Source organism: Lacerta agilis, chromosome 8, assembly GCF_009819535.1.
Source record: "Lacerta agilis isolate rLacAgi1 chromosome 8, rLacAgi1.pri, whole genome shotgun sequence".
Taxonomy (NCBI): domain Eukaryota; kingdom Metazoa; phylum Chordata; class Lepidosauria; order Squamata; family Lacertidae; genus Lacerta; species Lacerta agilis.
Genome location: NC_046319.1, coordinates 68,849,294 through 68,867,042, shown reverse-complemented (window position 1 = coordinate 68,867,042; position 17,749 = coordinate 68,849,294). Strand labels below are relative to the sequence as shown.

The 17,749-nt window shown below is 44.9% G+C and overlaps 1 protein-coding gene across 1 annotated transcript in view; it reads left to right on the top strand.

Annotated features, from left to right (window-relative positions):
* The window catches only part of LOC117051990 (IgGFc-binding protein-like), a 64,486-nt gene that overhangs the window by 22,355 nt on the left and 24,382 nt on the right, over positions 1-17,749 (top strand). Inside the window, exons 15-22 of the mRNA XM_033158716.1 lie at positions 276-668; positions 1,527-1,813; positions 3,155-3,420; positions 4,530-5,128; positions 8,990-9,560; positions 11,758-12,362; positions 13,904-14,453; positions 15,955-16,154. Coding sequence (XP_033014607.1) covers positions 276-668; positions 1,527-1,813; positions 3,155-3,420; positions 4,530-5,128; positions 8,990-9,560; positions 11,758-12,362; positions 13,904-14,453; positions 15,955-16,154 — 3,471 coding nt within the window. The remainder of the gene's footprint in view (positions 1-275; positions 669-1,526; positions 1,814-3,154; positions 3,421-4,529; positions 5,129-8,989; positions 9,561-11,757; positions 12,363-13,903; positions 14,454-15,954; positions 16,155-17,749) is intronic.

The window sequence follows — 17,749 nt, the reverse complement described above, 5'->3', positions numbered from 1 at the left end:
AATGATGCATAATTTGGGAGGGGTTATAGATCAGGAGCGGAGCCCTTGCTTTCCGTATGAAAGGGACCAGGCAGCAGGTTGTGAGAAATACCTGGGCCTGAGTTCCTAGAGGGCTGCTAAATAAGTCTGTTCTGCTTTAAGGCCGCTTCCTAATATTTCCCAAGTTATTACCCTGCCGCCTTTGCCTAAGGCAGGAAAATGTCTTGGGCCAGCTGTGGGTATATTGAAGGAGTTATAGTATATGATGGCCATTTCCCTTTGTCTTCCTCATGCAGGTTAGAGGCCATATCTGGCTGCCCGGCTGTGCTAAAAAATGCATCTGTGACCCCCAGGGTAATTTCCGTTGTTTCGCAGCTAAATGCAACCAGGACCAGCAGTGCGCCCTGAGGGACGGACAGTGGGGCTGCCGGAGTTTCCTGACCACCTGCGTTGTGACGGGAGACCCTCACTACTTCACCTTTGACGGTGCAGTGGTGCACTTCCAGGGCAGCTGCGACTACGAGGTCTCTTACACGTGCAACTCTTCCCTGGATTTCTCCTTCCGGGTTATGGCTGCCAACAGGCATTTCTGGAAACCCAGCGTATCCTTTGTTTACCGAGTTGAAATCTGGCTCCTCACCAGCCACTCAAGTTTCCACATTGTCCTAGAGCGAGGCAAAGCTGCCCATGTGAGTTGAGGCAGGATGCTCGTTGTTATCAGGCCTGCGAGCTTGCGTTGATTTAGTCGGCAGGGCCACGGACCTGATGTTGGATTTGGAACCGGAGGGTGTGTGGCCAGTGGCGGCTGGGGTCCATTGCGACTGGTAGGGTGGCCAGACAATGGTAGGCAGAGTTAGAACCAATGATGGGGGAAACAACTAATGCTAGTTTGGCCTCCGCCCTCTTTCCTGCTGTGCTGCTGGAGCAAAACTGAGGCTAAAGCAGAGGTGGTTGGCTGGCATTGTCTTGTAACTAAGTTAGGCAGCTGGGGGGTGGCTGAGGGCAGACCCGGGTTGGTGTGGCAGTGCCCTCTGTTGAGCTACCCTCTGTTGAACATGGCTGGTTAACAGGCAATAAAACAATGAATAGGGTGGAAATCTATTAAACATGAGGTTTATCAAACTGAAGGACATTGTCCTCTTTCTGTGCTCCTCCCGATGGAAACATACAGATGGAAACAGATATATCCCTGCTTTAAGTCGTTTACATACTGTCTTTTCTTGTATATTATTTACTACAAAGCTTGATGACTAAGCTCTTTAGCGACAAAATGTTGGATTATCTGACCAATGTCTGAGCACTGAACCACTGGTATATCACAAGTGGACTATTTATTACTGCATTTACAATTGTGCTAGATAAAATCTATTTTGGATAGAGAAGAAATGAGCACTGAACCACTGATATATCACAAGTTAACTCTTTATTTACTTTCCTGGTTCAAGACCCCCGCCGCCTTACTGTTAGCAACACAGCCAACCCTTCAGGAAAAACAAAGCTAGTACTACAGAAACTGCTTTTCTTCCTCTGCCCCTTTTAATATATAGGTTAATGGCAGAAGGACCCAGTTGCCAGCCCATGTTGGATCCATTGCTCTAATCTTCAGACTGAGGCACATGGTGGTCGTAAGAACGAAAGCCAACTTAGAGATCCAGTTCAATGGGGCCAGCAGTTTGTTCATCCGTGTGGGCCCAGAGTACCAGCATCAGCTGTGTGGAATATGTGGAAATTTCAACGGTGATGCCACTGATGATAAAGTCCTGCTCGGTGGAGAGAAAGATCTGAGTGATGCAGAGTTTGGGAATGCCTGGATATCAAACACCAGCCCCAAGTGGTAGGAGTATTCTCTTCCTCACAGGGCTAAAATGGAACCTGCTCTGTTCTCCTGTGACCTATAATCCATGCAAACAGAGCTGGTCCTGCCATAAGGCAGAGTTGAACCAGCCAGCTTAGACAGCAGATGCCGTGGTGTGTCATACAACCTGCCCCCACACCTTGTAAAATAGCCTGCTGGCCTCAGATGCTGCATGTTTAAGTAAGATTCAACCACTAGTCCATTGAGATTCTGGACATGGAATTGTGGGGGAGCCATTTATTATTATTATTATTATTATTATTATTATTATTATTATTATTATTTTATTTTGCCTCAGGCAGCGAAAGATCTTGAGCCAGTCTTGCATGAAACCCTTTCTTAGGGAAGCACAACTGCCCAACTTATCAGCATAGGTGATGAAAGAAAAGCAGTTCTCCTAGAGAGGCTGTTGATAGCCATCTGTCAGGAATGCTTTGATGGTGTTTCCTGCTTGGCAGGGGGTTGGACTGGATGGCCCTTGTGGTCTCTTCCAACTCTATGATTCTATGATTCTATGACGTATTGTCTTCCCCTAAGGAGAAGAGAGAAGAATGAAAAACACTCTGGTGAGCTACCACCCAGCTCCCAGTTGTGGTTCCTCCGTGCCCCAATGGCCACCAGAGGATGTTTTGATATTTGATAGTATTTAGGGGATGACATGCATTTTGCATTTGACAAGTAGGCCGCTTATGACATTTCCTATTTTATGACTGCCCTTAAAAAAACAAAAAAACACCCAATACATCTGATCAGATTTGAAGTTGTTGAATGTTAAATTCTGTTTTGTTTTGCTGCTTGTTTTTCAAAATCACATTATAATGTGGATTATTCAAAATGTGAAACGGCAGAATTTGGCAAGAGGGTGAATTTCAAATATCTTCAGAGTATCTGCCATATTTAGCAAGGGCAAGCAAATTTTTGTTCAGAAGAACTTTCTGATATGAGTGTGATTTGTCATCATTTTAAATGATGATATTAGTTTAACTAGTTTTCCTGATGGTTTCACATGGATGTACAGTGTAGCATACATTATAAACCACCTTTGAGTTAACATTTTAACCAGAGTGGTGCAAAATATTTCAATTAATAAACAGCTGGTTCTCCTTCAGTCTTGCCACGATTCTTGGGAATCAGCTAGTCTGGTAAAGAAAAAGTGATTTATATGCGTTGTATATGCGATATAACATTGTGCCACCAGATGGTGACGTGGAGTCCCATTTTTCTCTACCTGTTTTCCCTGTTTAAATTTACAACGCTTTAGACTGAAACGCTTCTTTGATGTGCCTGGATCCAGCCTTGTTCTTCCCATGATTCTTTTAGGTGTCAGAACGACACTGGGCATCTTCATCCATGTCCCAAACAACATGTGTTTGAGCGGAAGTGTGCTATCCTAATCAGCGATCCTGGGCCTTTCTCCGAGTGCCATTGGCACAGAAGCCCTGACCCTTATTATGAGTCCTGTGTTTATGACCTCTGCCAGTATGGACAGGCCAACCGCATGCTATGCGGAGCCATTGAAGCCTATGACGAGATGTGCACCATTATTGGTGTGAAGGTGACAAACTGGCGTTGGGAGATTGGATGCAGTAAGCAAAAATGGGTTTTTGCTTTCATGTTGAAGTGCTCACACATTAGACCAGTAACTACTTCTACAGCTTCCCTAGTAAGATGCCTGGACCCCTTGCCAGAATCTCTGGTTCAAGACTACCATCGATTTATGCTGGGGGAAGGCTCAGTCATTGTGGAGCATATGTTCTGCATGCAGAAAGCCCCAACTACTCCAGCTGGAGCTGGGGAAGATTTCTGTCTAAAATCCTGCCAGTCACCATACAGTTGTCACTAAGCAGCAGGATAGCCCATGTGGTTCCATCTAGGTGTTGTTGGACTCCAGCTCCTATCAGCCCCAGCTAGCATCACCAGTGGTTGGTGGTGATGGGAGTTGTAGTCCAACAACATAGAAACATAGAGTTGGAAGGGACCCCAAGAGTCACCTAGTCCAATCCTCTGCTGTGCAGGAATCTCAGCTAAAGCATCCATGACAGGTGGCCATCCAACCTGTGCTTAAAAACCTCCAAGGAAGGAGAGCCCACATCTGGAGGGCACCCCGTTGTCTATGCTCCTGCAGACAATACATGATGGTTTCTAGGTTGTTCCTGGTGCTACTGCTGTGAGTCATAAGGACCCCAAGCAGGTTCTCTCCTACATAGAGATTCAACCATTGTGTGTGTGCACTAAATAGAAAACAGGGGTAGAATAATCATTACTAATAGCTGTGTGTTTATAGGACAATAATATGCCCCTAACATGCATGCAATATGCATATCAATGTAATATTCTTGACATCTCTGTCAAAGCTGCTGAGAGTCTCATAATCAAGACCAGCCCACAATATCTTTGGGACTACAACTCCCATCATCCCGGACTATTGGCCATGCTGACTGGGGCTGGTGGAACTTGCGTTTCCAAACATCTGGAGGGCACCAAATTAGGCAAATTAAGGTGATGTATTGTGGCTAACCTCTTGAACATAATTTACTTTTGCCTCCTGTAGGAGCTATGATGATCTGTGCACCAAAATGTTTGACCAATACAAATGCAAAAAACAACAACAAAGACCTTACCAGGACTCTGCCTTGATATGCTAAGTTTGAGCATGAACAGCTTCCAAAGCATTTCATGTTTTTCTCCCCCACAGGTTTCACCTGTCCGTTCAACCAGTATTATGACTTCTGTGGCCCGGCCTGTCCAGCCACTTGCGCCAACCTCAGTGCACCTTCCCATTGCACAAAGCCCTGTGTGGCAGGCTGCTTCTGCCGAGAAGGCTATGTTTTTCACTCCGGGGTGTGCGTGCCCCGGAGGATGTGCGGCTGCACGCTGGATGGTCGCCATTACCAGCTGGGAGAGGAAGTGATCCTGACCGACACTTGCAGCAAGAAGTGTTCCTGCAAGCGGCCTGCACACCACATGGAATGCCAGGAGCATGCATGCGGGCCTCTGGAAATATGCAAAGTTGTGGATGAGAAACGGGGTTGTTACCCCATGAAAAACGGCACCATGTGGATATACAGCCATTCTCGCTACATCACATATGATAATCACGTTTATGGTTTCCGAGGCGCCTGCAAATACACCCTGACTACCTACTGTGGCCCCCCAGGAAAGCTTCCGGGTTTCACGATCAGAGTGCTGAATACACACAAGGCCTCCCTTGCGATGACGACAGTGAAGCAGTTGGAGCTTGATATCTATGGGGAGCAAATTATTATAGAAGCAGGACAGGAAGACAAAATACAGGTATGGCTTTGCTATGTTATCTCTTGCTTCTCTGGGTCCCTTTCTGCCCCAAATGTAGGATGCAAAGGGCTCATCATACTAGAACCTGGGACATTCAAGACAGACAGAAAGTAAGTATTCTTCACAAGGCACATAGATAAAGCTTTGGGATTTGCTTTGACAAGATATAGTGATGGTTATCAGTTTGGGTCAGCGCCAAATCTTTCAACATTCATTGGATGCCCACAAATTCTAGTATTATGAGAGAGAGAGAAGAACTTATTTCTACCTGCCTTCTATATAATATACAGCTGTACCTTGGTTGTGGAACTTAATCCGTTCCGGGAGTCCATTCGACTCCTGGAATGGGTCGAAAACCAAGGTGCGGCTTCCAGTTGGCTGTAGGAGCTTCCTGCACTCAATCGGAAGCCACTGAAGCCACGTCGGAAGTTCGGCTTCCGAAAAACATTTGCAAACTGGAACACTCACTTCCAGGTTTGAGGCGTTTAGGAGCCAAAACGTCCAAGTACCAAGGCGTTCAAGAATCAAGGTATGACTATAAAGTTTCAGAAACTTCTGTCATGCCACCTCTAACAAGCTTTTTCTCTAAACTGGGAAGTCTCAAATGCTGCAGCAATTCCTAACAGGAGAGTCGCTCCACCCCCTTGATAATTTTGGTTGCCTGCTTCTCAGAGGTGTAGGAAGGTCAGGTGGTAACCAGTGCAGAAAATTTCTTGTCAACCCCCCCACCCCAATGCTACCATTCAGTGGATTTGTAACTGGCTGACTAACCGAACCCAAATGGCTCCTCTTCATCCTGGAGAGAAGTGACTAGTGGGGTGCCACAGGGTTCTGTCTTGGGCCCAGTCTTATTCAACATCTTCATCAATGACTTGGATGATGGGCTTGAGGGCATCCTGATCAAGTTTGCAGATGACACCAAATTGGGAGGGGTGGCTAATACCCCAGAGGACAGGATCACACTTCAAAATGACCTTAACAGATTAGAGAACTGGGCCAAAGCAAACAAGATGAATTTTAACAGGGAGAAATGTAAAGTACTACACTTGGGCAAAAAAATGAAAGGCACAAATACAGGATGGGTGACACCTGGCTTGAGAGCAGTACATGTGAAAAGGATCTAGGAGTCTTGGTAGACCATAAACTTGACATGAGTCAACAGTGTGATGCAGCAGCTAAAAAAGCCAATGCAATTCTGGGCTGCATCAATAGGAGTATAGCGTCTAGATCAAGGGAGGTAATAGTACCACTATATTCTGCTCTGGTCAGACCTCACCTGGAATACTGTGTCCAGTTCTGGGCACCACAGTTCAAGAAGGATACTGACAAGCTGGAACGTGTCCAGTGGAGGGCAACCAAAATGGTCAAAGGCCTGGAAACAATGCTTATGAGGAACGGCTTAGGGCGCTGGGTATGTTTAGCCTGGAGAAGAGAAGGTTAAGGGGTGATATGATAGCCATGTTCAAATATATAAAAGGATGTCATATAGAGGAGGATGAAAGGTTGTTTTCTGCTGCTCCAGAGAAGCGGACACGGGGCAATGGATTCAAACTAGAAGAAAGAAGATTCCACCTAAACATTAGGAAGAACTTCCTGACAGTAAGAGCTGTTCAACAGTGGAATTTGCTGCCAAGGAGTGTGGTGGAGTCTCCTTCTTTGGAGGTCTTTAAGCAGAGGCTTGACAGCCATCTGTCAGGAATGCTTTGATGGTGTTTCCTGCTTGGCAGGGGGTTGGACAGGATGGCCCTTGTGGTCTCTTCCAACTCTATGATTCTATGATTTATTTTTATTTTCTTGCCTGCAAAATTGGTTTTACGTTATTTCATATTTTCTTACAAAGGAATGTGGATTCTGGGCCTCTGATAACAAGCAGGCGACTATGGACAGATACTTAAATCTACAGGATGGATTGTGTTTTGGCTTATGTTATTTTATTTATATTTATTGTTTAATTATCTAATAAAATTTATTTTTTAAAAAACCTGCAAAGTGGTTTACCAAAACAAAAAACACCACAGCAGTAAAATCAGGAAAAATTAACAATCCTACCTTAAAACATAAAAAAGCTAAAATATTAAAATTAAAACTACTTCAACTTCCTAAGCATCTAGGTATGCTTGCCTAAAGAAGAATGCTTTTAGCGGGTGCCTGAAAAGAGTCTAGCAAAGGGATGTGCTTTGTTGCAATAGGCGGGGAGTTCCAAAGTGCAGGTGTTGTCACAGTAAACAATGCAGTACAGATATTATGTGGAACCTGTAGTAGTGCTTGAAACAACTGAAGGGGAGGTTTTATTTATTGTGATTTCACCATGTTCTGTATTATTCAAAAAGGAAACCATTTATTTAAAAAAAACAGGACTGCACAGCAGCAATCTAGTCTCATCATGATCAGTGGGACTTATTCTCAAGCTGACAGTGCATAAAATGGGCTGCAATCCTATGCACCCCTTGCATCCAACTTGTACCTAAAACTCTGCACAAGCCTGCCCCAGAGAATTGTAGAGTTGGAAGGGACCCCTGAGGGTCATCTAGCCAAACCCCTGTGGCAATGCAGGAATCTCAACTAGACCACCCCTGACCGATGGCCATCCGTCTTCTGTTTTCCCCATCAGCCAGGACACACAAAGGATAAAGACACAACAATTGAGACTGGAGGTGGGGGAGGGAAGCCCAGTGGAGGGTAGGGCAGTAGGGCAGTTCATTATTTTTTTTTAATGCCCGCTCCAAAGGTTTTATTTTACTAAACTAGGGATTATATAGCTATATCTGAAATTTCATGCATATCAGTTAATATCTTGACCCTGCTCCACTGAATTGAAATTTCAGCCTTCAGGACATAGGAAAACGGCTAAGTAAAGAGCTATTTTTGTGGAGGAGGGTCAAGATATTAACTGATATGCATGAAATTTCATTTATACCTATATAATCCCTAGTGTATTAAGATAAGACCTTTGGAGCAGGAATTTTCAAAAAAAATAATAATTAATGAACCGCCCTAGTAGGGCAGTAATTGTTCCTTGATAATTTGTCACATACCCCCTTGAAAGATACTCGGAGTCGAGTGTGAATTTCATGCTCTTTATTCAGCTCATAGTCGTGAGGAATGTAGTTCCCCCAAAACGTTTGCTTTATATACACTATTTACACAATGGGCCCCACGTGATTGGCTAATTCAGGGATACTCCTGTATGCCAATCAGAGTGCAGATTCACTTCCACCTGGAGCTGGATTGGGTGGCTCCTGCGGACCAATCAGACTGCTGCAATCTCAATCCTATTGTTCTGGGACCAATCAGACTGCTGCAATCTCAATCCTATTGTTCTAGGACCAATCAGCCTGCTGCAGTTTGGATCCTATTCAACTCAGTACATAACACCCCTTCATGATGAAACTGAGCTGAGGCGACCAGAACTGTAAACAGAATTCCCAATGTGGCCACACCAATGATTCATATAACAGTATTATGGTATGGGCACTATGATATTGACATAAAAATTCAAGCTTGAAAATGAGGAGTGCTTAAAGTGCAAGTTGGCATAAAATGCAGGCTTTGTCACTGATAAACTATAAAAATAGTTAATGCCTATTCACGATAATCCTAGGTACCACCTTCATTCAATGAGGCTAATCTGGAAGGCTCTGTTTCCCTGCCAGCTAATTTAATGTGGTGTTTGTATTTTTATGGTTTGATTGTACCTGTTTTTTTTTTAAAGAAATTGAGAACTGTCCCAGAGAATTACTGTTGTGCGGCAACCTTTATAAATGTTAATAAATAAATAACAAATGCATTGCTGGCAAGCTTAAACCCTTGACCTGACATACACATGTCACAGAATGTTTGCGTCCCCTTTCTTTGTCCTAGGTAAATGGGTACCTGGTGAACCTGCCTGTCACTCTTGCATCAGGGAAACTCAACGCCTATTGCAGCGTTTCTGGCCGCTTTGTCATCGTTGAGACCGATTTCGGCCTCTCTTTCTCCTACGACTGGGTTTTCTACGTGTCCGTTTCTATTCCCGAGACTTATTCCGGCTCCCTTTGTGGCCTCGGTGGAGATTTCAACGGGAACCGCCTTGATGACTTCAGGACCCCCAATGGTACCCTGGTTAAGCATGCTCATGTGTTTGGAAACAGTTGGATGCATGCAAGCTCACCGTTCTACTGCATAGCAGTTGGGGCTCTGTCTGCGTGCAGCGAGACTGAAATAGCCAGGTTCAAAGCGAAGGACCGCTGCGGAATTATAAGCGATGTGAACGGGCCATTTAAAGACTGTAACAGCCCGGAAGATGCTCAGCTCCACATGGAAAACTGTGTGAGGGACATGTGCGCAAGCACAAGCAGCCGCAAGACTCTCTGCGAGTTGCTGCAGAGTTATTCCCAGCAGTGCCAAGCTAGAGGCATCAACATTCAGCCGTGGAGAGAGATCCCTGGATGTGGTAGGCAATTTTCCAGTACATAAAAATATATTTAGGGTACAAGACTCTTATTTTCTGCAGGATTGCAGGAAATGTGTGGGCTCCATTGGGCACAGGATTCAGCATAGACTCAGCTTCCTATTATTATTTTTTATTCTTCTTCTTTAAAGGAAGCTTCTAGAGCTCATGGCTGAGAAAGGGGTGCTTTCACAGCCTGTGGGTGATACTTACTGAAATCACAACAGAGGAAATTGCTAAGTAACAGATCTAGGAGTCAAAGGGTAGTGTTTAGAAATGTGTATGGCTTTTACCGTGACTAGTTGAACCATAATAAATTAGGCAAAATAATTTTAAAATGCAGGATGATTTGTGCAAAATAGGGGGCAAATATGTATGCTGGTTCCATCTAAAAGGTCATAATAGTCACATTTTGGGGGGACAGAATTTTAATTATTTTAGCACAGAGTGCATATATGCAGCATGGCCTAATACTGCTCTTTGACACTGAAATCTGACTTGGCCACTTTCTGAAAAGCTAAAAACACACTGAGTATTTCTGTAATATTTGGCTATGTCAGAGAAAAGGTTTTACAAGCAAGGTGGGCCTTTATCTCCTGTGCCATCCAGGCATTACAAGCGGAGACCTACATCAAAGTGTTGTATCCTCTGTCCAGGAACATTTTGGTTCAGGTCCACAGTTCGCATGGAACAGAAGCCTTGTAGTGCCATTTGGGGCATGCAGAGAGTGATGGGGTGAGGGAGAGATGGAAAGCGCTAGGATGGAGGAGAAACTTAAAGAAAGTGTTTTGTTGCTATAGAATGAGCAGCAGATCTCTGGACTAGGAAAAGTACTGTTTCCCCTTGCTTCCATCCTGAAATATTCCCATGTTGGAATGATTTTAAATCTCCCAGTATTCATCTGCCTACCCTTAGCCATGCCTCCAGGTGTTCTGCTCCTGGTGACTGGGATGTGTTCGAGATGCACAGCTCCATAGGGGAGCTCAAGCTGGAGCAGGTATAGAAACATTGCTTCAGCACAGATTAACGGCGGCTTGAGCCTTAAATAAGGCTGCAAATATTTTTTGCTTTTGAACTGCTGTGCAAGCATGGTACCAGCTAAGTTTGATGTTGAAGGAATGGTAGAACTCTTCGGGAGGAAGTCTAGCAAGCTTCAACAACAACAACAACAATTTATTTATACCCCACCCATCTGGCTGGGTTTCCCCAGCCACTCTGAGTGGCTCCCAACAGGATTAAAAGCACAATAAAACACCAGACATTAAAAACTTCCCTAAACAGGACTGCCTTCAGATGTCTTCTAAAAGTCTGGTTTTTTTTCTTAATTTCCTTGACATCTGATGGGAGGGCGTTCCACAGGGCGGGTGCCACTACTGAGAAGGCCCTCTGCCTGGTTCCCTGTAACCTCACTTCTTGCAGTGAGGGAACCACCAGAAGGCCCTCGGAGCTGGACCTCAGTGTCTGGGCAGAATGGTGGGGGTGGAGACGCTCCTTCAGCTATACTTGTTGGGCTTTGCTTCTTTCTGCACCAGTTTATTTAAAAAAATCTGGCTGTGTGCACATCACCAGTTTGAAATGCAACCAAGTTATTCTTTTTCTCAACTTGGATCGTAGCTTGGGGGGGGGGGGGTTGGGGGCGGGGGCAATACATAAAAATGCTGCAGTTCATAAATAAATAACCAGATGGATACAGGATAGACATGGTTTACGGCTAACGTTGTGGTGGTGCTGTGGTCTAAACCACTGAGCCTCTTGGACTTTCTGATCAGAAGGTCAGTGGTTCAAATCCCCACAACGGGGTAAGCTCCTGTTGCTCTGTCCCAGCTCCTGCCAACCTAGCAGTTCAAAAGCATGCCAGTGCAAGTAGATAAATAGGGAAGAAAAACAGTGTTTCTGTGCACTCTGGTTTCCATCACGATGTTTCATTGCGCCAGAAGCGGTTTAGTCATGCTGGCCACATGACCCGGAAAGCTGTCTGTGGACAAACACCAGCTCCCTTGGCCCGAAAGCAAGATGAGCGCCACAACCCCATAGTCGCCTTTGACTGGACTTAACCCTCCAGGGGTCCTTTACCTTTTACCTGTGTTTAGTCCACACCCCAAACTAGCAGTGGGAGTGAACTGGATGCCTGGGAGTGTGTGCAAAGGCTTGGTCTTAGCTAGAAATAAATGAATATTGTATGCAATTATTTTCCCCCCAGTCTTTACCTGCCCATCAAATAGCCATGAGGTACTCTGTGGTTCTCCCTGCCCTGCCTCTTGTGCTGAACCAGCTATGCCCAAGAACTGCAGCTGGTCCGGCTGTGTTGAAGGATGCCAGTGCGAAGTGGGGTTTTTGCTGAGTGGCATCGAGTGTGTTCCTCTGGAGAAGTGTGGCTGCTTCTACAAGGGACAGTATTACCTGAATGGGGAAACATTCTTCCAGAAAGGAGAAAACTGCCAAAAGATGTATCAGTGTAATGGACCTACCTATGCCGTCGTTGCTGTTGGGTCCCTGTGCGGACCCGGACAATTTTGTGGTACCCAGAAGGGGGTGTATGGGTGTCATCCATTGTCAGATGGTATTTGTCAGGTTTCTGGGTTTTCCCACTACGTCACTTTTGATGGGTGGCGTTATAGCTTTCAGGGCACCTCCACATACGTCTTGGCTGAACTGTGCGGGGTGTCCAAGCCTTTACCAGCTTTTAAAGTTGAACTGAAGAACGAGAAGAAGCCCAGCAGCCCATCATCTGCAGCATCAAAGGTGTCTGTGCTGGTGAACGGCACCCAGATACATCTGCAGAGCGGACACAGGGGCACAGTCAAGGTAAGAACATTCTTACGTATTCACAGCTTGGCTAATTTATTTATTGTTAGGGTTGCTTACTAAGTGCTGTTATATTCCAATTATGACTAAAAGAATCAGAAGCAGGGTATCGCATATAAGCCAGTGCAGTGTAATAATAAAACAGGTCTAATGATTGAACTGTGCACATCGGCAGCTAAGAAAGATGAGGGGTCGCTGACATCTCCTGCTCGTCTCTTCTCTATTGAATCCACTAAGTCTTTGCCTACTTATCTTTTCTTTATTTTGTAAAATTTTAAACTCTTAAACCTTCCTCCTTCACCACCCCCAAAACCTGGGCAGATGGTAGCCTGGATGTGGGTGGCGCTGTGGTCTAAACCACAGAGCCTAGGGCTTGCCGATCAGAAGGTCAGAGGTTCAAATCCCTGCGACGGGGTGAGCTCCTGTTGCTTGGTCCCTGCTCCTGCCAACCTAGCAGTTCAAAAGCACATCAAGTGCAAGTAGGTGAATAGGCACCGCTCCGGCGGGAAGGTAAACGGCATTTCCATGCGATGCTCTGGTTCATCAGAAGTGGCTTAGTCATGCTGGGCACATGACCCGGAAGCTGTCTGCGGACAAATGCTGGCTCCCTTGGCCTATAGAGCGAGATGAGCGCCGCAACCCCAGAGTCGTCTGCGACTGGACCTAACGGTCAGGGTACCTTTACCTTTACCTTTAGCCTGGTGCCACGAAAGACTGTTTAGTGTCATCACCCAGCCTTGCAAACAAATCCGTACATGTAACTAGTCCACAAGAAAAAGCACTTAGAAGACTAACATGTTTACTATGGCATAAGCTTCCCCTTCATTGGATGTATGGCATGCATAATAGTGGGGGATTGTAAGCAGTGCCATCGGAGAGAAATGAAATGCAAAGGTACAACAACTGACCACTCAATTACAGCAGCTTTCTGTCAGGTTTTTTTTTGGGGGGGGGGGACTACAATTCCCATCAGTCCCAGGAAGCATGGGAGCCATAGTCCCATACAAAAGCTGGAGAGCTCCATGTGCTCAATAGTGCATTTGTTGGTTGGTTGGTTGGTTTTGTGAGTGTTGGCCTCTGTTTGAAATGCAGCATTTTCCCACACTGGCTTACAACATTTAAAACAATTACCGGTAAAGATAACGGTTTTGATTTCCCGCCTGTTTACAACTCAAGGTGGCTGACATAAAGTCAGGGTAGATGCAACCCAAACAATTCAGCTCGCAATGAAATCGAGCACCGCTAAAACAGCAACAGATGCGTTTTAAATCGGCATCCTGAAAAAAGGCCACCTTCTGCTGCAATCCTATACATTTACCTGGCAGCAGACCCCATTGAACTCAATGTGACTCGCTCCTAGGCGGACATTGTAGGATTGCACTGTAAATAAATAGAACTCACTTCCTCTGGCAGTTAATACTTGCTGTCTCCCACGTGCACTGTGGGGAATTGAAATACTGTCTAGATACAGCTGCCTGCCATTTTCTAGAGTGATGGATTTTGTGGAAGAAATGTTCAGTGTTCTTCTTTTGCTCACACAGATTGATGGCGTGGTCACAATCCTACCAGTGCATTTAGAAAACCAAGGAATTGTCATTTACCAGCAAGGGTTTTACGCAGTTTTAAAGACAGAATTTGGGCTAACAGTGAGCTATGACCTGGCCCACAGCGTCTTTGTCACACTTTCCCCTCAATACCAAGGCCAGGTATGTGGGCTGTGTGGGAACTTCAATGGGGTCGCTGACGACGACTCGGAGACACGCAATGGATCTACAGTGAAGCATGCCTTGGATGCTGCTCTAGACTGGAGATCATCAGACATTCCCCATGGTGCCTCTTCTGCTATATTTGATCGGCGGGGAAGTCTCGTCCAGTCTAAATCTATGTGTTGGATAATACAGAATCCTGATGGGCCATTTGCCTCTTGTCACTTGCAAGTTGACCCAGAGCCTTATCTGACACGTTGCATTTTTGACCTGCACCTCTCTGCCGGGGACAACGCCATCATGTGCTGGTCCATTCAGACATATGCAGCAGCCTGCCAAAGAGCCGGTGTAACACTCCAGCCCTGGAGGACAGAGTTTTTCTGTGGTAGGTCCATTATGTGAAACTTGACACATCCCACCATTTTGGGCTCTGCTCACATCGGCCCACTTCCATTGCAGCCCTCAAACTTCCATTTCCTAATGCATGGCTCTTACAATTGGCCCTCAAGGACATGTTTGCTTAAACATACGTGCTTTCTGTTCCTGTGAGTACTGCATCATTCTTTGCATTCTAAGCAGCAGAGGACAGCATAGTGGGGTTCACTGCTCATCTGACCTCCATAACTGATTCTAAGTGTAAACTTAAATTTTGGGGTGGGGAGAAGAAAATGGAACAAATTAGTGCAGATTTGGAAGCATCCCATATGTGCCCTGCCGACTATGCTGTAGTGTATGCAAAGAGAGGGAGGAACAGCATTAAAAGTAAATCCTGTGAGGGCTGGCAGAATAGGTGAACATGTACCAAGGACAAAATCCTTCCCTCCATTAGCTACCTCAGGTACTGAGTGTCAACAGGACTGTAGCTATTCAGATTAAATCTGATCTGATCTGATCTGATCAGGGTTGTAGCCCAAATGACGTCACTGTGGGATAGCGAGCCTCATACAACCAACATGCTTATGTCTAATTAATGCATGAAGAGGTTAATGCCATAGAGTAAGCTGTCCTGCCAGGCTTGGCTATGACCACTTCCCTTCACCTTGGAGGAACTAGCTTATGAAGCCCTCCACAGTCTACTTGTGAAACACAAACCAAGCTCAAACCACATGGCTCTCATCAGCCACTCTTGAGTTCCTATACCAGTGTTTTTCAACCACTGTTCCTGATGTTGCCTGGTGTGCCGTGGGAAAAATTTGTTTATTTGATTCCTATTCAAGAGAATTACTTTATATATAGTCAATATAGGCACAGAGTTAAATTTTTTAACATTTTCTAATGGTGGTGTGCCTCGTGATTTTTTTTCATGAAACAAGTGTGCCTTTGCCCAAAAAAGGTTGAAAAACACTGTCCTATACCAATCATTTAGGAACTTTCACCACTTTGGAACTAAACTATACTGGTTGCTTTTATTTTGATTATGGATTTTGTGGTTTTTAATTTAATTTAATTTTACTCTGTAAACTGCCCTGAGACCTGCCAGTACAGAGTGGTATAATAATAATAATAATAATAATAATAATAATAATAATAATAATAATAATAAATCAATCAATTAATTACTGCATGTGAAACCTTCTGACTGATGTATGGGAAAGCACATGAACCTGACCATTGGAGAATTTGTAAGAAAACCACTGTCAGAATAATCACTAAGGCAATTTTTTAATTGAAAAGCTCAGTCACTGTACGTAAATGCTGCATTACAATGATGGTGGCACAAGAATGATACATCTTTAAGAGTCCTAAAACCATGGGTGAGAGCAATGGCTTTTGTAAGCAGTGAAAAATATAAACAACCACTCCAGGTTTTGAAAAATCCCTATTACTGTATTTTGGTGGTGGAAAAACAAATCATTTCTCATCCTTGTTTATCCTCTTCTTTTCAGCTGCAGATTGCCCAGGAAATAGTCACTATGAGCTCTGCAAGCCTCCTTGCCAAGATCTGTGCTTGAGCTCCACATTTAAACACCTCTGCAGCCCCCTGTGCTCAGACGGGTGCGCCTGTGATGATGGATACTTGTGGAATGGAGACAAGTGTGTTCAGCCTGAGCAATGTGGATGTAAACACAATGGGCTGTACTACAATGTGAGTAGATTTCGCCCTCCCTGGTGTTGTTAAAATACCATTTTAAAATACTGGCATGCAATGCTGTGTTGTTATTTTTTAAAGAGAGAATTAAGATTACTCTGCTAGATTCAAAGCCAATATGAGCTTATGCAGTGTTTAGACCATGTCCAGTCTTTACTGAGCATTTATCCTGAATTGTTTGTGGGGAGGTTCTACGACAAATAGACACTTATTCTGATTTGCTTCCAGGGTTTATACCCGTCTTCCCATTAATCATCCATTCATCTCATGCTTTTCAATGCATTTCCTCATGTCCTTCCTAACTTCCAAAACTCGTTTCCTTTTCAAAGTGGATTTGTTGCACTAGGGGGGGACAGAGAGCACTTTAATCCCCTTTAATTGCGCAAACCTAATTTGCTCTTGAATCCCTGGAGGAATCCTTAAAAACCCAAGAAGCACCCTAAGGCAGCAAGCGTATGCATGCTATATTATTTTCTTGTTAGTAGTATTCATTATTATTATTATTATTACTCATTAATTGATGATTGTTCAAATTCAGGTTTTCCCAGGAAAAGCAATGGGGCAAAAGGAAAACCTCTCAGACCCAGGCCGAGAAATTGCAGTACAAGCAGAAGTGTGGACGAGCCCATAGTTTGGCCCTAGGCTCCCTTTATCAATAGCAGCTCTCCAAAAGCTGAGAGAGAAGGCTTTCCAGCTCTGCTTCCAAACATCTTTATGTCTAGGGGAAACTGAGATTCAACCTGGGATGTTATGCACCCAAAGCGAGAGCTCTGTTATTTTGTCCTCCCAGCAAATGCTTTTGTCTTGGAAGTCCTGATGTGTCAGGACATACTCATAGGGGCAGCATTTCTCTGCCACTCATCCCCCCCCCCGTGAGATTCTGGCTGCGTACTGATTGAAGACAACAACAACAACAACAACAACAACAACAACAACAACAACAACAATTTATTTATTTATACCCGGCACATCTGGCTGGGGTTCCCCAGCCACTCTGGGCGGCTCCCAACAAAATATTAAAAACACAATAAAACATCAGACATTAAAAAAACTTTCCTAAACATGGCTGCCTTCAGATGTCTTCTAAAGGTCAGAGAGTTGTTTATTTCCTTGACATCTGATGGGAGGGTGTTGCACAGGGTGGGCACTACTACCGAGAAGGCCCTCTGCCTGGTTCCCTGTAACCTCACTTCTCACAGGGAGTGAACCGCCAGAAGGCCCTCGGAGCTGGACTTGTCTGGGCAGAATGATGGGGGTGGAGACGCTTCTTCAGGGATACAGGGCTGAGGCTGTTTAGGGCTTTAAAGGTCAGCACCAACACTTAGAATTGTGCTTGGAAACATACTGAGCGCCAATGTAGGTCTTTCAGGACCAGTGTTATGTGGTCCCAGCAGCCACTCCCAGTCACCAGTCTAGATGCCACATTCTGGATTAGTTGTAGTTTCCAAGTCACCTTCAAAGGTAGCCCCACGTAGAGCGCATTGCAGTAGTCCAAGTGGGAGATCAAATGCCAGCCTAGAGGAACAATCATCTGAAGTGACAAAGCAGGTGATTCCTATGTTCTTCCTTTCCTTTGCACCTTGGAAAGGGCC